This window comes from Pavona decussata, unplaced genomic scaffold (assembly GCF_977016875.1).
Source record: "Pavona decussata unplaced genomic scaffold, jaPavDecu1.1 SCAFFOLD_28, whole genome shotgun sequence".
NCBI classification, from domain to species: domain Eukaryota; kingdom Metazoa; phylum Cnidaria; class Anthozoa; order Scleractinia; family Agariciidae; genus Pavona; species Pavona decussata.
In genome coordinates, this window is record NW_028145451.1 from 1,662,501 (window position 1) to 1,684,926 (window position 22,426).

At 38.0% G+C, this 22,426-nt stretch overlaps 3 protein-coding genes across 5 annotated transcripts in view; 2 read left to right on the forward strand and 1 right to left on the reverse strand.

The window, feature by feature from the left end:
- The window catches only part of LOC146485032 (galanin receptor 2b-like), a 1,092-nt gene extending 975 nt beyond the window's left edge, over window positions 1–117 (forward strand). The window contains exon 1 of the mRNA XM_085103752.1: window positions 1–117. This exon is cut by the window's left edge and continues 975 nt beyond it. Coding sequence (XP_084959878.1) covers window positions 1–91 — 91 coding nt within the window. The 3' untranslated portion in view covers window positions 92–117.
- LOC146485026 (adenosine receptor A3-like) overlaps window positions 1–9,131 on the reverse strand; it is a 65,291-nt gene extending 56,160 nt beyond the window's left edge. The window contains exons 1-3 of one of the 3 annotated variants that reach the window (XR_014863488.1): window positions 9,003–9,127; window positions 8,774–8,853; window positions 2,741–5,057 (exon numbers count right to left, since the gene is read on the reverse strand). Coding sequence is in view for 2 of the 3 variants with exons in the window: in XM_085103988.1 (XP_084960114.1) it covers window positions 4,046–5,026 (981 nt within the window). In the remaining variant the exon portion in view is untranslated. Of the gene's footprint in view, window positions 1–2,565; window positions 5,058–8,773; window positions 8,854–9,002 lie in introns of those variants that run through there. The other 2 variants (XM_085103988.1, XM_085103989.1) reach the window with 2 other exon arrangements.
- A 4,446-nt stretch (window positions 9,132–13,577) lies between these two features.
- Window positions 13,578–14,585, forward strand: LOC146485033 (somatostatin receptor type 5-like). Its single transcript, XM_085103753.1, has one exon. It carries the CDS (start codon window positions 13,579–13,581, stop codon window positions 14,545–14,547), a length of 969 nt encoding a protein of 322 aa, XP_084959879.1. The 5' UTR covers window position 13,578; the 3' UTR covers window positions 14,548–14,585.
- The last annotated feature ends 7,841 nt before the right edge of the window (window positions 14,586–22,426 follow it).

Sequence of the window (22,426 nt, forward strand, 5' to 3'; positions counted from 1 at the left end):
TAGAAAAGCAACGAAGAAGTTGATTTGTGGCTGCGTTATGAAACATCCTCAAAATGTCCAAATTCCTTTAGCTTCTTTGAAAAAGCATTAGTTTTGAGCTGTTGTCGCTGTAGCAAAGTAGAAGAGGAAATGAGTTGTAAAGTATTATTAAACTGCGTATAGAGAAAATTACTATACTGATTTGTCTTTTTTTCTCTTGTTATTCATGTCACGGCTTTGGTCTTCTTTTTATTTGTTTGTGATTTTTCGTTTGTTTGTTTCTTTGCTTGTTTTGTCTGTCGTCCGTTCTTTGTTTTTTCTTTACTTTCCTTCGGCTTTTTGTCTTTGTTTGTTTTGTTTTGTTTTTTGTTTTTTTTTTGTTTGTTTTTTTTTTATTAACGGCTTATTCTTCCTTCTTTATGTCTGTCTGTCTGTCTGTCTGTCATTTTTACTTTCTTCGTTTCTTTGTTGCAGTATTTCAATCCATCTATTCTATCTAGTCAGAAGAATATGACGTCATGTTTTCAGCCAGTCTGAACACAAAACGAACATGATCTTCTCCATTGGGTCTTCTATTAAGTTGATGGGCACATTTGGTGCAGGGGCCGGTGGGTACTTTGAGAAAGCTTGTGTACGGTAATGTGGCTGTGTAGATGACAATCACGTCACACTGTTCAAGTGAAAAATCTTTTTATGTTCTATCTAAAACAGAATGCTTTATTTCTGGGACCGTGCTTAAACGTGTTATTCCTGGTAAGACAATCCGATCAAATCAAATTTTAATAATCACTCCTCGCAAGGCTTTTCAGTAACTATTTACAAAATGAATCACTAATACTAATATCGGTACAAAACCAATATTATATACTAATATCTACATATCTACTAATTGACTGCTAATCATCTCACAAATTGTCTCTTTCATTCAGCATGTTGGTTTTCAGAGAACATTTGAAGGCCTTGACTGAGGTGGAGGATTGTAAACCTTCGTCTAAAGAGTTCCATAGAGAAACTGCTCTATAGGCAAATGTGCGTTGACCGCTAGAAGTCTTATATAAAGGGATATGAAGCTTATTGTTATTACGAGTTGTGCGATCATGAACAGCTGATCTTTTTTTACATTTTATACATAAGTGGTCAGGTGCTAAATTGTTTGCGCATTTGTATGTAATGACCGAATCTCTAATCTCTAATCTCTCCATATGGCGCATAATACCACAACCAACTCTATATTTATTAGATTTTCATGAAGAACTTTAGTACCACAAGAATGGTCTTGTAAAGATCTTCTCATTATATTTTTTGTTTAGATTTTACGGGCCTTTATAATTTTAAATCTAACTTAGGGGCCCTGGACTACAGTAGAACCTCTCCTTACGGACACTTCTTTAATACGGACATCTCTCTATTACGGACAGTTCACTTGGTCCTTGAGAGACCGAAATCCATATAAAGCCTACTTCTCTAAAACGGGCACCTCTTTAATACGGACACCTCTCTATTACAGACAGTTCACTTGGTCCCTGATAGACCGAAATCCATATAAAGCCTACTTTTCTAAAACGGACAGCTCTATAATGCGGACACTTATTCCTGTCCCCCTGGTGTACGTCAGTAAAGAGGTTCGACTCTAGTTCTATTAATCGAAATATTGGCTGCTTAACCCGCCCAGTATTTTTCCGATATGTTAGCATTGCGTCAGTAAATTATTTAATATAGACCTGAAGATAATAACGTCTTCAACATTTTTTGTTTTAATGTTTAAAGCTAGTGCCTATAAACGTCCAACCTTCCCTCAGTTTGGTTAATGTGAGTTATGCTGAAAATTCATGAATGAAGCACAGAGTGGCTATTTCATGCACTGTTTCCAGGTCGAATTGGAATTTGGGAATGTAGGTTTTTGTGGAGGGAGAAAACCGGAGTACCCGGAGAAAAATTCTCGGAGCAGGGACGAAAACCAACAACCGAACTCAACCCACATATGACGTCAACTCCGGGAATCAAACCTGGGCCACATTGGGGGGGGGGGGGGGGGAGGGGTGAGTCCTCTCACCACCGTGCGCCATCCCTGCTCCCCCCAGTGGGGTAGTGACTTTGAACCGAACGATGGCAATTAAATTCAAGAAAGGGGAGGGTGCAAACCTCCGGTGGAAGCTTTATTGAGAACCACTCCCTCCCCAGGGGTCAGTATTGTTCTTGGAAAAGAATGGATGGTTTGAAACCAGGAGTCATGTCATAAGTACGTAAACTATGATCATCCGGGTGACTGTAGTCCTGAGAAGGACTGTTTGAGGTGACATTGACTGACGTTTCGACAACCTGAGCGGAAGTCATCTTCAGAGTCAAGTAAATTGTGGAACGTCAGTAGATGGTATAAATGTCTCTGGTTGTTGACCAATCAGGTCAATTATAATTATACAAAACCATTTTAATTTTCTTCCCGGTGAATTTTACTTTGCTCAATTTCACCCAGCTGAACACTCAGTTAAAAAAATATATAAATATTCCGCATGCCTAAATCGACTAGGGATTTCGCGTCCATAATTATAGAATTATCCACGTCAATTGAATCACACAGTTCTACGGTGTGGTGAAAATATATGTTTATTAAAGTCAATTTGATAATACTATTTACAGTTATAAATGGTGACCTGATAATTCGAATTCCTATTTCCTCTTCAAGGTGCTAATCTCGTTTAACTACCCTTCAGTGAAATTTATCACATACCACTGAGCGATGGATAATTAAATAAATAAGCACCTGGTGGAAACTATTTGTAAGAAAATTAAGATATGAGGTCTTTGACTAACTGTCCTTACAGAAACGTTATTTGAAGTAACTAATGAAAAGCTAAAGGCAAGCAATGTAACTTTGTTTCAGCCATGAGATTGCAAAGATGTAATATAGAGCGCTTTTCGATTGAGTATCGAAAGTGATTTCACTGTGACTGGTTAAAAATAAATTGGGCCACTTTCTCAGCCAATTTGAAACGCGTTTAGTATCCAGCAACTGACTTACCTACTTCGAATTCTGATTGGTTCATTTTGATTCTGACCTGGATTCTCATTTAACGACACTCAGTCGAAAAACGCTTTATAAATGGTCTCTAGGCTTTTATAAAATAAACAGTTTGAAGGTACACGGACGTGAATTTTTGGGACACATTTGTACACAGTAAAACGAGCGACAACGATACTATTGAAAAATGTTTCTAACACGAAAAACTTATTACTCGGTTAAAATACAATTACACCTTACGCATTCAGATATAGGTTAATGCATTTAGGTAATTGATAAAATATATACACAGACGTATAAAATTGATATAAAAAGGCAAAGGTGAAAGTAACAGGCAGAAAGGGTCCAGACCCATTGGCTCATTTTGACAAAGTCCTATTCCAAAGCCTTAAATCTTGAAAATTCGGTTAAAAATCCAAACTGAATTAACTAAACTTCCCTCCTGGGAAAACAGAAAAATTAGTATTTTATACGATGTTATTTGATCGACCCCTGTTAGTGTCTGAACGTATCTATTAGAACCAAAGATATTTGTTCGGGAGCTTTAATCCCTGAAATATTCAGGTTTAGTTTACAGGGCGTTCAGAAAATTAAAACTGACAAATAAAACTTTTGAAAACTGAGAAAATTAATCCTTTTAGTATTAGCCTGGAAAATGCCGTTGCTTTCTGTTCGAAAAAAAAGGCAACTGAGGTTAGCTCTGTAAACCGTTTTCAGTGTTGAAAGTAAATTGCCATCTTGTAAAAATACGTAAAATATACCGCCACATCAGTGTTAAACTGAGAAATCTGCAGAGATACAATTGCAGTTGGTTGTTCAATGTATATACAATGCATATATCTTGATCTAAATGGTCCTAAAATGACATAGATAACATTACAACGACTTTGTACATTTTATGTTTGAATATCCATGCAATGAACCCGATTTTCGACATAGCCACAAATTCCTTTTCTCTCACATGCGCGCCCCTTTTTACTCCGAGAACGTCTCACTCGTTTCAAAGCAATGCACATGATTTTTTTTCCATTCCGTATGCGACAGTCTTTACAAAAACATGGATGGCACAACGGTATCAATGGATTGCATTGACACCATGGTGTTGTCGAACCCCTTCTCTTCCCCCAGGGGAGGATTCTGTGGGGGGGAATCCTCACAACACCCACAAAGAAGACGCCTTACCCCCTTTCGGAAATCTTTCACCCTCAAGGCATACACAATGGGGTTTACCACTGAATTGAAGTAATGCAGAAACTTGCTGGCGTAGACTGCCTGGTACAGGCAACCCAGGTCGTTGCCACAGCCGAGTCTCGCGGTGGGTTCGAAATGAAAAATATAATTAATAACCTTAAAAGGCAGCCAGGTGACTATAAAAATGACGGTCAGGATTAATAGGGTGGCAGCCATTCTCCTCTCGAAATCGTCGGTGAATATTGAACGAGAGCGCATTAAAATGATCGCGATTATGACGTAAGAGACCACTATGATTACCATAGAAAGCGCGAGCATGACCATTATAAACAGAAACACTCCTTGGTTGTCAGCAGCTCCCACGTGTTGTTCACGAAGATAGGAGAGTATTCCCAACAGTGCTGCAAAGAACCAGACAAAACCTATCACGATGTAGTACGCGAGGGGCTTGAGGTTGTCATGGTTTAAAGGTGAGACGGAAGCGTACAGCCTCTCCAGAGCGATTACAACAAGGAAGAAGATAGAGGCGTAGGAGGCGAAGATCTCAATGGCCGTCTGGGTGTGTTGCACGTGGTTATCCAATGACCACCATTGGGTGACAGCCCCACCTATTAAATGAATGTACATGGGGATGGCGACCGCTCCTACCAACAGGTCTGCGACTGCCAGGCTGATCAGCAGGAAGTAGGTCTTCTTATGGAGGGTTTTGGTCACGGCAAATGCGGCTATGATAAGGATGTTGCCAAGGATGACTGCCGCTGACTCCAGACCGTAAACAATGCACCAGGCTCTGTTCTCTCGTTCGGTGATTGGTTCTAGTGGCTGGCCAGCCGACATTTTTGTTTGTTTTCAATCAGGGGTCTGTAACCTAAAAGAGTTTGACAATTTGCCTCTTAGTTAATATTTTTAATATGATTATATGAAAACATATATTTGAACTGCGGCCGGTGGAAGATTAAGAAGCAGAAAGAACCTGGATGTTATCAATGCAACTTCAGTAGTTGCATAAAGAAAGCCTGAAAAACAATTCTGGCCAGAACGGAATTGTAACGCATGCATGACCTCTGCTATGCCGGTGCAGCGCTCTGCCAACTGTGCTATCAAGTCAAGTGGGAGCTGGTCATGTTGTGAGTTCAAAATATACCCGTGGAGGATTCACAGATGAATAACTGAATATGAATCTTCCAGCTTTCAGTTGGCTTGATACCTCAGTTGGTAGAGCACTGCGCAGAGGTCATGGGTTCGAATCTCGTTCTTGTCTGAATCTTTTTCAGGCTTTCTTCTCGCAACTACTCAAAGTGCGTAAATTGCAAACTGCGCCGAGAGTTTTAATCTTCTATTTAAGTTAATATTTCTGCTCTCAGTCGTCACTTTGGAGGAAACGATGGTGGCCGATCTAAGGGAAGGGGCCGGGGGATCATCACCTCTCCCCCCTTCCTGTCCCCAATTTTTTATCAAAAATATTTGTTCAGTGTGTTTCATAGAGAAGTAGTTTAATTTTGATAAAGAAACATCAAAGACAGTTGGAATTAAAAACTGCAAGATGCTTTTTTTAACAATCGAGTTATTTCAAAAGTGTCAACACGTAGAATGAGAACCCTTTTTTGTAGTTTAAATTAACTTTGTGATATTTTGACACCTAAAAATGATTAGGAGGTAATTTTCTTAGAAAAAAGATTGGTTTTTCATTTTGAAAACTTTCATTAGTTTGGAAACATTGTTAATTTGTTGTTAATTTATTGCTAATTTAACTGGGCCCGGTTGTTTGAAAACCGATTAACGCCAATCCCCGATTAAAAATTAACCGAGGTTTTCATCTCGCTTATTTTAAATATTTTCAAGAGCTAATTTTAAGCTAATGGTAAAGAAAAGTCTAAGTCAAAACTAAAGGATAAAAATCTTTTGGAAGAATCTTTATCGATTAGTCATTAAACTTGAATCAAAGTTTATGTTAACCCAGGATTAGCGTAACTGGGCTTTGAGCAAATGGGCCCTGGTCACTTGCCAAGACATGGTATGAATAACAATTTTTCGAAAAGCAAATTTTGCAATTCAAAGGGGAAGTATCATGGTGGGGGTTTTGATATCTTTTGTTAAAAATGATGAAATAAGACCTTCAATCAGCTGCCAAATAATTCTAGAATGACAAGAGGAAAGAAATCAGCTTAATTCTTGAAAGGAACAACTCGTGATCTGTTCTAGCGCATTTTGGAAACAAAAATGCGAGAACTTGAAAAACATTACCCTAACATTTTCTAAGTTTCAATCCATACCGGCCTACTCTGTCAGAGGCACTAATCGACACTTTTATTGCACTGGGGTGATAAGTTATAACAAACGTAACAATTATTTCGTTGTTTCTGCTGACAGAAAAGAATTGAAAAATTGTCAAATTGTGAATTGTTTGTGGCTAGTCTGACGCGGCGTTTCGTCTCGGCTGACAGAGAAACCTTTTTGGGGCTCAAGTTTGAAATGACAGCAAATTTGCATGATACTTCCCCTAGAATACTGTAAAAGAAATGTTTTAAGATATGTAACAGAAAAAAAATCATCCTTGGAGACCCAAGGTCAGTCGGACCCAACTGACTACTCCTGGGTCTCCGAGGACGAGAAAAAAAAATTAGCAAAATTCACAAACATTCCGGTGCAGGATAATAGCAGTCAAGTCACAGTCTGTTGATTTGATGCTTGAGAGAGAAGTTTTACAAAGTTTTGCGAATTAAACTCAAACGTGTCCAGTTTGTACTAACACCACCCAGACAGCATCAAATCAACAAAACTCAACAACTTGTTCATATTTTCAGTGTCACAGTTGGAGTATGATAATTTTGGACGTGCTCTTCTGTTCCTTAATGTCATCAATATGCCAATTCAACTTATTGTTTAAGGGTGCTTGGGTCATGTGACCTTTTTGTGCAGGAGCATAAAACAAAGCTGACAAAAAGCCTTTGTCACGTCAGACAAACGATAACGGCACATAGGAATTAAATAAAGCGTAACTTTCTGGTGTAGCAAACTCAAAGCACAAAATTTCGTTTCAGCAACCACTTGAAATTAAATGCTAGCAAACTGATTAACGCCGCAGATAATACGAATCAACTGAACATAATTTCTCGAAGTATTAACACGTCTACTGCATGCCTTCAAGCATTAATCAATATTAATTAATATTTGTAACTTTCTGAGTCTGTTTAAAGAAACTTCTCTGTAGCCAAACCTCTGCTCAATTAGTCCTAATCCTGCTAAAATATCTTCTATGGTGCTCAATTTAAGCACACTTATCGGCAAAATTGATGCGCGAAGAATGTTAAACACAATTTTCCCCGAGTAAACAAACGATTTCTGTCGGTGTTAATATTCCTAAGGTCGATTGCTGGGGTCGATCATAACGCGGAATTTAATCTTCTTGCTAATAAGCATGATAGCTCCAACACTATTTAAAAGTTCTTCTTTCTAGTAAAGGGAAACGTTTTGTGAGATTTCGCTGAAACTCAGATAGTTTACGTCGAGTCAGTGCCGCAAGGAGTAGCTTTCTTAACTGAAGCAACCTTTATTTTCCCGGGGGCAAAATGTAAATTGCAGCTAGCTAGTGGTAATCATTACGGTGAGATTAGCAGAGAAGCAAAACACCGATTTAAAAGATAAAGTTGAGCCGACAAAGCCATCCCGAGAACGCGTACAACAAAAAACTATTGCAGTGACATCAAAAAATCTCGGTCCTCTTGACACGGTCAGCTTAATTTTGAAAGAAACCTCCAAAGGAGCATCGGTATTTTAAGTTGATTTTGATGACAATGATCTATGCACTTTAGATATAAGATATTTGCAGTTGGTAAACAGTGGCCTTTACAAACCGGACAGGAACACCCAACGAGCAGTAAACAAAATTCTTAAAATGTTGTCTCCTGAAGTGTTCCTAGATCATTTTGTGCCCGGCCCTGAAAGACACATTCGGGAAAGATTTCCGCACAGCCCAACAATAAATTATACATGATTCAGGGCCTGAAGAACAGTAAGCGTGAATAGAGTTTGAGTCGCAAAATTTATACCTATTTAATGTCTGGGGCTGTGCAGAAATCTTGCGCATCTTTGTGTAAGCTCAGACACGATACAGTGTCACGAATTGAACCTGTTCGTTTTCTTTAGCTGAAAATTTAAGAAAGTTTTAGAGAACGGAATCTTTCCCTCGAGTTACTCGCTGTTGTTGGCTTCACGAAAATGCTAGCGAAAGAAATTAGTTCTCCAGTAGCTTCCAGTGTTACGGAATTTTGAGCCGACATTTTGGCGAAGAAATCTTTAGATTTTCTTTCCAACTAAATCCCGGAATTTCTGTGGTGAGTTAAGGGTCTTCCGAAGGCAATCGGTCGAAATGAACTGTTGGGTGTCGCTGATTAAACTGAACAGTTTTTTCGTTCGTTAGAAGTTCTCAAGATCTGAACTGATTTAAAACGTTTACTGAGTAATAAATTATTAAACAGACTAAACTAGCAAATATGTCAGCCATTGTGTCAATTCAAGTAATCTCAACACAATGCGATAACTTAGTTTTCAATAGGGAGTCAAGTGTATGAACAGCCAACTTACAAAATGTCTTGGAAAATCCTTTTTCTGTTCAACCAGCAAGACGATGACCCGTCCAAGTTACTGAAGTTCCTTTTAAAACGCTGTGATGGAAAGATCAAAGAAAGTTATATTCGCTGATACACTTCATTGGCACTACTGCAATTGTGGCTTGAACAATTAAAGTAATCTAAAAGTCCAAAACGGACTCTTTTATGATGCAAACTGCAAACATTAACGTAAAATCATTTACCTTTTCAATAAAATACTCGATTCTTCCCTTCTGTAAATCCCTAAAGCGATAATACGACTGAGACTTTACCGAAGTTTATGTCACCGTCTGAATCTTGTTAGACGCGATTATGGTTTCACTGCACTAATTTTACTTGCAGATATCGATTGTTGATCCCTCAAATATTTGCCCGATTTTCACGACTCACCGCCGGCGCACAAACGACTTCGACACCGTAGCTACACCGTCATCACGTGAACTCGAGTTACACCAGTTCATTTCGGTGGATATGAGTTCGAAAGGCCTTAATGGTCTCAGAAATTAGGATTTCTTTTTATTGAAAATTTAAAGTATTGTCGGTAAAATTTCAGCTCAAAACGTAACGCGGCAAAACTAATTCCAGTGATTCCTTTGCTTTCGAAGGGGCGAATATCTCGCTAAAAATGCAAAGTAATCTGAGCAGCCGCTGGCACTTTCGTAAAGCCAACAACAGCACGTAAATTCGGGAAACAAGTTTCCGTTTCCCAAAACTTTCTGCGACTTAAAGTTTCAGCTAAAACATCCCAACAGATCATACAGAATTAGCTTACGCAAATATGCCTTTAAAAGGCAATCGAGCGATCTAAGAACACAGGACACAGTGTTTTGCTTTTCTGTCATTGCAATGCTTTCAAAAATATCGCGACAAACAGCTTCCGTAAGTACTAAAGAACGTTTGTAAATAAATAATTCAGCTAACTTTCTGAAGATGAACGCGATTCAAACAGTTCATGAGATGAAAACAGCTTCCTAACTCTCCGACGGTATTTTAAACAATAGACCATTTTACAGTTGTGTGGTCATTGACCTGGCCTTGCATTGGAAGCGAGGCTGGGGGTGACCTTGTTTTGATACAGACCTCACTGCTTTTCATACGTAAATGCAAACTAGTTAGCATAAGAACAGCATGATCTACATATGAAAAGCAGCGAGGTTTGTATTAAAACAAGGTCACCCCCAGCCTCGCTTCCAATGCAAGGCCAGGTCAATGAGCACACAACTGTAAAATGGACTATTGGGCCAACGATTTCAAAATGCTTCTTATCAACGCGCGCATGCGCCTGGGGTGACATAGTCCTTTAAGACGTTTTATGGAACCGGCCGGGCCCTGGTATCTTTAGACAAAGCGATAAAGTCGAGTTCATTCCCAAGCAAAATATCCCAACAAATTAGGAAATCACGACCGGATTTAGTTTTGCATGTCATGAAAGAAAATTTAACATTTTCTTTGGTAAGATGTCATCTCAAAATTTCGTTACACTCTTTAAATTATCAGTCTTTTCATTTTCGAAGAGTCAAATATGTCGTTAAAATGCGAAATAAGGTTAGCTGGTGTTTTTGTAAAACCAACGACAGCTAGTAAATTCGGGAAATAAGATACCTTCCCCTAAAACTTTCTGCAACTTACATTTTCAGCTGAAGCATCTGAAGAGATCAAACTGTTTTAGTTTAAACAGGCGTGCTTTTAAGAGGACAGAAAACGATCTGGGAACACAGGAGACAGCATTTCAAGTATTTCGCCAACTTTTTTTATGGGTTCCCCTGACACACACCAGCAACACTGAAGTGCTAGTTTGCTTTTAGTTTGTCGTTTGAACTGAAGTTCTAAAAAAAGGGGCATGTTACTGACCTATTTTTTGTGCCACTTTGGATAGCCAAAAAACATATTTGAACCAATGGGATGGTCAAAATAATGAATCAGTTTTGTTAGCAATAACCCTACTCAGTAGTGCTCAGAAACTAGTTTTAATTATCTTTGGCTGCGAATGGCTGAGGATGGAAATGGATTGCAACTTGAAAAAATTGGCCAGCTTTTTCAAGTTCTTCTTGTGTATTGTAGAGAAAACGATAAAAAACCTGATTATAGTTAGTTCTTTCTCGGAGGAATCCCTTAGTGGTTTCTCCCCAGTGCTCTGAAAACAATTTCATGTTAGAAAGAAAGGTTCTTTGTCAAATATTTGGGTTGTTTGACAAAAATACAGCAAAATCGCCGTGATAGTGCCCCAATGTCAGCTATTTTTGGATTTGAAAAGCCAAAAGTCAACTCATGAAAATTAAATGAAAATTAAATAAATGACTAAATAAAAGAATGAAAATTAGTTTTGTATGCCTATGAATGAAAACTGACTCTTATAATAAAGATTTTGCATTTAGCCTCGTTTTCATAATGAAGTTCAAAGAAACTCGGAAATGGCCTATTGTTCGGCCAGATGCCTGGAATACGTTATTAATTTATGTCAACAACGAACAATTTTAGGTTGCTTCTTACTGAGCTTAACAATAAGAACCGGCGAAAATTACGGAAATTAGGCTTTTTGACATTCAATGTCTTTTGTTGTTTTTCACTCGATTGAACCAAACAACAGCCAATGAGAGTGAAGTCTTTAGAAACAGATAATATGAAAGATGTATTTCGCTCATATTAAATGATTTTAATGTTTTGTTGGGCTTTCAAGTTGCATAAAATCCACGATTAAATTGACATCCGGCTTGTTGACAAGACAACATCCACCGCCATATTTTTATCAACTGATTAATAACCGAGTAGGAAAAGTGTTATTTTTTCGGTATATATTATATGATTTTGGTGACTAGCTTTTATCGGAAGGTTATTTCAAACTGGCTAGTTTTTAAATTCAGATTCACGACTTGATCCTGTAATTGCCACAAATAAATTGAATGAAGACAGTAGTTTGCTGTTTATCGAGCCGAGGTAGTTATCTTTAAAATGCCACTCAAAATCGCCCTTTTACCTTCACCTTATTGGATATTCAGGACTTAAAATTGGATGAGTTACTTATCTTTCTGACAAGGTCTAATTGTTTGCATTCATCCCTGCTTCCGAACTTGTTCAATTGCCTTTTGCGGCATCATGTGGCTATCGTTTGTTTTTGCTTAATAAGAGATTTGCATTTTAGTTTCGTTTTTGCTTGCATGTGTTTAACCCTCGTTGCGCGTTGTTCGTGGTTTTGTGCTTTCAAACTGAATTCCAAATACATTAACTGGAATCAAGAAAAATTCAGGTTAGTAAAAATGAGAATATATAACATTATGCCCTCAATAAACTTAGAAATATGATTTGATTACTTCTTTCCTGTTACTGGATAATCATTCTTTGGCATATGCGTCTTGTAGTTATTTAATTGTTTTTATTAACAAAAAATCTGAGAGGATTTCTTCTATGATTAATATTGGAAAAAAAATTGTGAAAATGGCGACGAGAATCAGACATTTTTCGATAGATCTTAGGAGTAACCAAAAACTATTTTTTGCCTACTGCTAATGTGTGTTAGTTTCCTATTTAATGATTTTAACATCGCTTTGCTGATAAACGAAACAATCTGTAAATTCTTAGTTTACGCCCAGAATGTCCACACTGAACAAGACCGTTAGCACGCGGAAATTTCGCCTTACCTGTAGGGAAGTAATATCGAATGTTTCACTCGTGGTCATGTTTTCCAGTTTAGATACGTGAGAAAAATCTTGCTTTGTTTCAAACCTCTCCCAGGTTTTATAAATTCACATCTCTCTCACTCCTCTACCTCCAACGGGCCCTTTAATAACATTTTTTTAAAAATAATAATAACCGCAAATGACTTATAACTATTGGAAAATTGACCCGAGTGAAAGCTTTTTACCTTTACCAAGTTTGCAAGACCAAAGGTCTACAATCACCTTTTAAAAGTAAAATATGGCCTCGCTTGGTGGTTCTTGAGCAGCTGGCTTTTTAGCAATCAAGAGTACAGAAGCTTTTCATAATTTTTTTTCTCCATTTTGTTCTGGTAGCTAACATATATTTTTCTAGCCTTAACAACTCGCAACAAACCAGCATCAAATTGAATAATATTCCAGTGTCAAAACTGCCTTTAACTTGATTTGTAAAGAAAATAACAAATAAAATCATTTTAAAATATATTATTTTTTAATTGTTCTCAATCGGGCTCCCGGTTTTAACAAAAGGCAGAACTTTGTTCTCATTGCTAGCGTAGGACACGTTTTCGGCTTTTTTAGCCTGGTTTTGCGACTATTTTTCGTATTGTAATAAGATTTGAGCAACAGGAAGGCTAAAAAAATTGCTAAAGAAATCTTGGGTTCCCACATGCAACAATAACTAATGTTTGGGGGAGACAGGTGATCAAAAAGGTGATGCATAACCATATTATTGGAGAAACAGTATTGCGCAATGTTTATAACATAACTAAAGCAAAGCGCGCTAAGATATGTCCATTAAGCCCTCACTATTTGCCCCTGGGTGCACCGCTGGCGAAAACTAGCGCATGCTCAGGGCGGTAGGCTTTAATTTATACGTTTGCGACGGATTTTTTTTTTTTTCTCGACAAACAATGCTAAAAAGTACAAAATTTATTCAGGCTAGCAACTAAACAGGCCTTGTAATCTACCTGGAGATGGAAAACAACAGGAAAATTAGTGAAAATTTGAGGGATTTTATCAGTAACTCTTTGCAATGTGGGATTAAATTACCTCTAATGTAGATCTTACATTACTCTAAATGTCTTTTTTTAATTTACAACAGGAAGGAAAGCCGAGCGACATAAGTATGTTTAAGCTCAGTGAAGTAATTGTCTGGACAGTTCTCTTCATAACTGAGGCTTTTGCAATCGTTGGTGGCAATCTTTTCTCTATCGTAAAATTTGCCGAAACAGGCCAACTCCACAGGCGTAGTTCCTACCTGTTAATAAACCTCGCAGCAGCGGACATCCTCGTGGGCGCATGCGCTATTCCGATGTTCGTGTACCTAATTGGTGGGCAGGGTCAGCTGTGGTCCGTCAACTTAGGACCAGCAACAGAAGCCTTCACAGCAATAGATGTTCTATCAGGACTTGGGTCAATTTTGTCTCTGACGTTGGTTTCCCTGGAAAGATTAAGCGCCACTCTGTGGCCTCTGCGACACAGGCAACTGAAAACACGGGTTTACATATTTGGAATAGTGTCTGTGTGGCTCCTAGCTTGCGTGACCACGGCGACTGGAACGATAATGCGTTACACGTCACCTTCATTGAAAATCCTCTTCTATATTTCCGTAGTGATCCTCTCTATCTCTTGCGTTACAATTTTCGTCACGAATTTAATCATCTGGATCCACGTGAGTAACAGACAGTTGCTGTCACACAATCAAAACGCATCAACTCAAGAGCGGCGACTTACTATTACGTTACTGATTGTCACGTTGGTTTCGTTATCCGCGTGGCTCCCTTTCACGGTGATAAACATCGTGAACAACTTGCATGCGTTTCCCCTAAGTGCGACACTTATTTACTCTACCAAGCTGCTACACTACGGAAACTCATGCGCAAATGTGTTTGTTTACTCCTGGAAGATCGTGGAGTTCCGAAAACCTTTCGAGAAGATCATTTGTTGCCAAGTTTCTGTTATGGATGACGAAGCTGTCCTGCTCCGAACTCGAATAGCCCGTTTATCAAAAGATACCACATCGTTAGAAGCAGGGATTTTGACGTCAAAGATTTTGAAGAACTACAAGTCAAGGAGAACCAGTACTTTTGTTTGAAACTTTTTTACGCTAAAAATCCTTTAACACTGAAACAGTATTTGTAGTTTTTCCATCTGAGGTATTTTACCCTGCAGATAATATTGCTTGCCAGGCATTTTGGTTTCTTACGTTAAGCCCGAATATCACCGACATAAAAAGCGCCATTAATAAAGTCCAACAGCCATAAATTGCTTCATTGTAGATGTTATATGGTAGCCAATTCGCTCCAGAGCATTCCTGGTATTTAAAATGACTGCGAGGCAAGACTCTTGAGTAAAACGAACGACGCCATTGCTAAAATCAACCGACAGTGAGCCTTTAGCCATTTTGAAATACATTGAAACCTCCAATATATTTGGACACCTGGCCTGCAATTAAAGGGCTCGCCGTATCCTGCAGCTACATCATATTTAATACAACTCGTCATTTTGATAAGAAGCTCCGAGGTATAGAAAACGAAAATTTCCCACTCGCTCTGTTAAAAACAACCATCAAGACTGTCGATGGCCGAACGTTTTCTTAAAATACGTGCCTAACTGATCTCATGAGTTACCCTGAACTTAAGCTTGGAAAAGTTTTATCAAGAAAACTGTCTCGGGTGCCTTTACACTGGATGGCTAAGGGACGGATTAAGTAGTTCGTTGGGTGTTCTGGGGTGCTTACCACTCAGACATGGAAAACCCGGAAATTCCAGCTAGAAAACCAAATGGTACGCATCATTCCATTTGGAGTACTTCTGAAATTATGGGCTTCTGGTGAAAGTGATGCATTTTTATTGCTCCTTTTGGGATGTACAGCTGATGTTCATACATTTTGCATGTTATCCATCTCCTGTTAAGACAAGCTAAATCATTTCATATTTATGCCGTAAATTTCCATCCGGGTGGTTTGCGTAAATGGTTAGCACCCCTGCTTAAACATTGATTAATATGAAAGAAAACCTAAGAAAGGCTTTCTTTGAAATAATAGTAAAGGTAGCTGAAACTATGTGGGTCAAGACTATACAAAAAAAGCACACACGGTGCTTTTTCAAGGTTATAATTTACTTCAAAGACATTCAATTTAAAAATCGTGTCATTTTTAACAGTTGTCTTGATTAGCTTTGATTAGGGACTTATAGTAGACTGACAGCAGGCCGCATTTTTGCGGTCAAAACGTCCATATTGCTCTGTGGGCGTTTTAATTTCAAAAAGTGTTTTTAAAGTTTAATTTGTGTTTCTCTGGACTAATGAAGAAGAAAATCCTTGATTTTTGGTGTGATATAGTGGCCTGAGTTCAGAACAAGGTAAGAAGTGTCTTGCTATCCTCTGTCATAATGGTTATAAGTTCTCGATAATCAGTGTCCTCCAATGGTGTGAGAAGCCGAGTGAGCCTTGCAAATTCATTTAATTGTCACATTTAAGCGGTAAAATGCTCTTACACTACATTAGAGAAACTGTAACTGAGGTGGATTTTGATATTAACTGTATCTATTGTCATAACACAGCTTAAGTTTTGTGTGCTTTCAGTTAGGGAACCGTTTGCGCCTTTTAAAATACTTCAAAACGATGGTATTTTGTTTTGCTTGTTTGTTTCTTACCGGTTGTGGGTTTTTCGTTTCAGTTGGCAGTGTTTAATTAACAATCAGAGTTGGCGAGGGAAGAGGTCCCAAGTCAACCCTCAAAATCGACAGAAACCGAGAGCGAGCCATGTTACTTTTTTAGCACAAACTGGTAGCCGATCTACTCAACAAAGAAGTTCGTAAAAATTGTTTAAATCTACGTAGCTAGTTGGCTGGTGAGCTAGGCGAGTTTCCTTTGCGCGCTTGCTCCCTGGGTAGACTAAAGAAAATTAGAAGGCCCTTTTGTAGCCAATCAGAGTGTGGGTTTTTCTAACAGCCTGTCGCGGGATCATGCTTATAAACTTTAAAACTTTCACAGATGTTTGTTAGGAGGAGCCAGTTTAACCAAACTTTTTTAAAAATTAGTACTGACCAGCAATCTGGGCCTTTGTACACGCTTATGCAAAAAACGAATTCAATAAACATTGTTAGAAGTTTTTAAAAAAGGAATATTGAATATGTAGACCGAGTTGCTGTGAACCTCATTATGAAAGCGAGGTTAAGTGCAAAACTTTTCATGTGAAAATTCGTTTTGTTTGCATATGAATGAAAAGTAATTTTCATAATAAAAACTTTGCACTTAGGCTCGCTTTCATAATGAGGTTCATCGCAACTTGGAATTGGCCTATTCTTTTTAAAACTCCTTACCGAGTTTCGTTTTGTCCGCGGATGTCAAACCAACGAATTTGATTTTTTTCACAAGTGTAAACGTTTTCTTGAATTCACTCTAGTAATGTGACGCGAGAGTTTTCGTGCGACTTTTTTAATCAGGCATACAAATACACGGCAAGCGCAACAAATTATCAATTTTTACAGCTAAAGGTATACTATTTGATGTTATTCGAAGCATCCTTGCACCTGTTCGACAAAAAGAAGAGATACCTACCTATGAAGCTTTTCACAATTTACCAATAGTTTTTATGCGCCTTGTAGGACGTGGTAAACAAAATCCAGTAGACGGCTTACCAGCTTTTTGAATTGTGCCCCAATTTAAAAGGCAATGGTTATAAAGCCAGACAAACTTCTTTGTTATATTTTTTGTTAGCATTTTGGCCTTGATAATCCACAAACCACAAAGATTTTGAAATGTGTTAGAGCAATTGACCAATAGAGACGTTCCTATTAAGATATTTAGCTGTAGTGTGGACATTAAACAAAGGATTGTGCACGGCCAGGGCCCTTCCAACATAAATTTTAGCACTATTACCTTGGAAGGCAGCAAGGTTTAATCACCAGTCCCTCAATCACTATGGCATGACGCCAATCCCACAAAAGTTAGGCCTTTTTCAACTAACATGTGTCGACCCAGAATTTCCGCAGTGCAATCAAACAACGGGCAATCAGGCTTGAACAATTTGGAAAACTCCCCTGTTGGTTTCCACGCGTGTGAGAAAAGAAAAAGCAATTAACCAGAGTTCCTAGTAGGAGTTTTGGAACACAGTATCGCTTTTAATTTTCTCAACAGGAAAGAAAATTAAAAAAAGAAATGAAATTAGAAATCATAATTTAAATTAAAACGTTTTAAATTTTACTCAAGTCTTCATCGGTTAACCATCTATTAACCCTTCAATTACTCCTCGACATTACGTTTACTATTTTTGTTTGGAATTTAGAATCTGTACCATTTTTAAGACAATACCGGATTTTCGATTCCAACGTCAATTAATATTTCTGATAAATTCGGCTATTGTTAAATTCATGTCTGGCACAGAGTTTGGCAATTTTGAACCAGAAATTGGTTACTGAAATAATGACTTAAAAGGTGGAAACATCCGTTTGTAAATATTGAAACATCTGGCTCTTTTTGTGAGTTGATGTGGTTAGCGCGGAAAGGTGGTTGAGAGGTAAGGGATTTGATCATGCGACATTTTCACTGACTTGAATAGGGAACAGAGTCCTTCTACAAACGAATAATGTGGCATTATTTTTGCTTTGTGTAAAAAGTCTTGCCTACACTAAAAGGTTTATTTAAAATGTTCCAAAACACAGAATTATTAATACTTACCACCAAAGAATCGGTTTCAAGGAATATCATGCATGAATATTTTAAACGTCGGTAATTGCAGTCGTTTTGCGGTGTAAACATTAATTTTCCCCTGTTTTTGAAAGGTTGCACGTTTTAATTACAAGCTGAAGCTATAGGAAGGTTGAAACAGAAGAAATTGCAGGCATACTTGAACTTTTACTTAAAAAAAACTGTCAGTGCGTCACTGCGATCATGCATGATCACGAAATCGTTTCTTTTTTTAAAATTTAACGAAGAAGTTGTAATTTAATACATAGAGAGTTTCTATTTTTCTTTATTTGCATGGAATAACGATTTCAAGGGGAAACATGCCCTGCAAAATTTATCACATTTAATAATAGTTTGTTAAATGGATTTTATCCTTCGGTCAAAGTTGAATAATACAAATGATTGCATGATAAGGTGCGATAAGCTTAGGTTCATGAAAGATATATCATTTCATAAACTTTGTAAAAATGGTCTCCTTTGCCGGGTTAACTGATTTTTTTTTTCAATTATGTCACGAAATATTCAACATTGAAATGTAAGATTTTTCGTAGAGCTAATACAAATTTCATAAGTTCATATTTTGTTGTACCTTAATACTTCCCTGACCAGTCGGATCCGGGAATTGCGTTCACTATTGATCCATTAGCTTGTATTTGCGCTTTTATCTTTCACTCACTTTTAGTAGTAATATTTTTGTATGGAGACAACTGCAGCACCAAGCATTTGACAATATTGAACTTATCAAGAATTAGGAAACAGAAAGACCCTTCCTTCCTCTCCTCGCCATTGGAAGATGTTTAAGCAACAGTAACGCCGTTTCGGCAAGAAATAGGGCGATGTATATCTAGCTGCAATGCTTTGCTTATCACCACGAAATGTGTTGTAAAAAATCCAATGCTTTGGTCTGAATTATGGTGTCAATCTAGAGACACACCTGCGATTAAAATTTGAAGGAGTTCCCACCTCTCCCACTCCCTTTCTCCCTCCCTCCCCCCCCCCCCCCTCCCCAACAATACAGCCCAAGCTTCTCATGCAAGAAAATGGCTAATGAAACATCAAACGCCAAACTTTCCGACAAAAGTGAAATTACAAATTGTAATAACAATAACAACGATTTGTTTTTGCCTACCATCATCGTTAATCCTTTTCGTCTGAGTACAACATCAATACTTTATACATATGAACGAAATAGATTATGATAACAAAGAGGTGTAAATCAACGAGGAAGTGTCGTTGATTAACCAGCAAATAGAGGCCCAGAAAGCTCATTGAAAAATATGTGTGGAATTAATAATATAAAAAGAGAATTAATATCTTCAGAAGGCAGATTTCCAGACTTGTGTCACTAGAGTTTCTCATCAGCTGGCGATGTCTGCCTTATTAATCCGCTGGCTAAAATCAATCAAAAAAATTCATTTACAGCAACGACTAAAAGCTTTTAGCTTTAGATAGTCATCAACATATCTTGATACCTTGTCGCATGAAGATTGAAAGCACAATGTAATAACAATAGACTGAGAGACTACTAAATGCCTCGTATCTCGTATAAAGCGTGTTGTTCAAAAATTGTATTGCTCGACTGTACCATTCTCTGGAATTGATAGTTTATACAAGGCAGAAAGGTAAGGGTGCAAGCAGAGAACTAGGCAGGTTTAAATTACTAAATTGAAGACTATATGCCACCGACTTTCAGACCTGAAATTTTCGAATAAAGTTTCCTTTTCGTTAATGAAGGAAACGAACATCTGTAGTTCCATTACACTCTGGATCTTAAGACTTTAAGTCTTCCCGCCGTTTAAAAATTGTGTTTTGTACCGGCGTTGCTTCCTTTTCGATTTCCTTAACCCTATAAACCGTCCTCCACATCCTTTAATCCTGCTAAGACAGGCGAGTGGTGTAAAAAGGGAATCAATCTTTCCAACCTAAACAAAAGCTACTTTGCCACGCTTAGTACTGTATAATTCGCCTTCAAAAGGCAGTGTGGTGTCATGCAAATTTTTAATTTGTATTCCCAACCAATAAGTAACCGCTCTGTGTATTTTGTGGTAGCAGGACAAAGGTTTAAATGAAAGTGTTGAAAGTGTAACTATTTTCTAACTAACCAACGTTGATGAGTTTAAGCAACGTATTGCCTTCAAACTTCGCATCGAAGGCCTTTCATGATTCAATATCTTTAATATTCATTAGTTACTTAGTTTATATTTAACATGCCTGTTACAACTTGTGTTTGTGTGTACGTTTTTTGTTGAAATGTAAAACTACAAATTGTAATCTTGTTATTTCCAATAAAGATTTGCATTAAAAAAAAACTATTTTCTAGTAAAAAATTTTCGATGCTTTTGATGTGAGCGACCTTACTTGATCTCCAGATTTTCTGTGATCCGACGAAAATCTAGGAAGACTCTAGGAACGAGGTTACAAAGTGCCATCTAATCAGAGTTGGAGAAAAGCTTTCAGTAAAATCAACCAAGAATTCTGATTGGATGATAAATCAGTGCGAAACATTCCGGATTAAACTGGATTAAACCTGATTCTCGCGTGCCAGCCCTTTTTGTCACGGTATATGGAAACATGTGCGGAATCTTATATTTCTCCAAGTTTTTACCGCGACGTGCCTACGAAGTTATCCTTGAATTTAAGCTTAGATGATATGATCTGTTAGGATTCGTCAGCTGAAAATTTAAATCGAAGTCGAAGTTGGTAAGACCAGTTTATGAGCAGCGGAGGTCGCGGAAATCATAGGACGCAATTCTTTTAACGATCAAGTAAGAAAGATAAACAAGGGCGCGCTTGCTTTAAAATACTCTTGAAAACCATAGAAGCTTTTCTGCCCTTCTGACAGAAAAAGCGTCCCAGCCAAGGAGTTGAGAAGAAGCCTAGGGTTCGTATCATACCTAGATTTTGTTATGACTCTAGCAGCGCGATTCTTTAGTTCAGTTCTTACTTAGTTGTAGTGAGATGCCATCCCAAACAGCACTGCAGTAATCCAAATGTAGTTCTATGACATGAAACCTTGATAAATTTTAATTGCAGTGTGCACGGAGATAAATCGCTGGCCTGATTCTTTTAAGCTCGCCGATGCTGGAAGCAATCTTTTTTGATATTGTGTAAAGATACTCCTTCCCGCAGGGAAGGTCTTCATCTATGTGAAGTCCAAGAGACTTCCTTTGCGAGGTTTCATTGATTGAGACTCCATCTACTTTTCACCTGTCAGTTCCTAGATTTTTGCGTGCACTTTTAAGGACATTTTTGTGTAAGCTTATACAGATTGATCTGTTAGTTGAAAATTAATGTTGCATAAAGTTTTAGGAAACTGAATTTTATTCCTGTTGTTTTACGAAAATTCTAGCTGACCTTTCCTCCATTTTCAACGACATATTACCCCTTCGAAAAAAAACGAATGAATCTTCCAGTGTTACAAAATTTGAGCTGACATTTTCCCAAAGAAAACTATAGATTTTCTTTACAACTGAATCCTTATTTCTGAGGGTCACTGTTTCCGACGCGCGTGTGCCAACTCCTCAGATCGAAACTTGATAAGTTCAGGCTGAATTTTTCAATGCCAGTTTCAAAATAGCGTTGTCTAGTGGAGGCGGTCATTGTGAAAAACGGAGAAACTCGGTGGGGAAAAGGAGGTTTAGAGAAGAGATCTCGGTGACTGACATAAACACAGTCCGAGAGAGTCTCTTGGGGGAGCAGTGCTGAATCCGTTTTGCCAACCTAGGGTGCGTTTCCGAATCCGGATTTTTGATCCAAGATCACTCGGATCATGGTGCATCAAAGGAACTGACGAATCTTTACCCAGAGTGGATTCGTCGGTTCCTTTGATACGCCATGATCCGAGAGATCTTGGATCAAAAATCCGGATACGCATTCTCCCAAAGAAACGCACCCCTAGTCCCCAGTTCGTCGGGGCCGCCGCGCTGACTGCCCTGGGGACGAGGGTCCATTCGAACATCACTGAACCGAAATGAACTGTTTGGTGTGCCTGTTTTACGTATAGAGAGCTTCGTGTTTGTTTAACGTTCTATTTAGGCCTATTTTACTTGTCTGTCGTTCTTCAGGGAAATATATTTCACTTCAAGCGATATTATCTTAGATTTTTAATTTCGGACATCTTTTGTTTAACTCTTATTGTTGGCTTATAATTAACGACTGTGACTTTATTACTGCAGCATTTCAGTTCTTTTGTTGGTGCTCAGTTTTAATACCTGGGGGAATTTAATAGGTTCAACAAAAGCCAAAAGATAATTATTGTTTTAGTCCGGCTGATATCACTCATG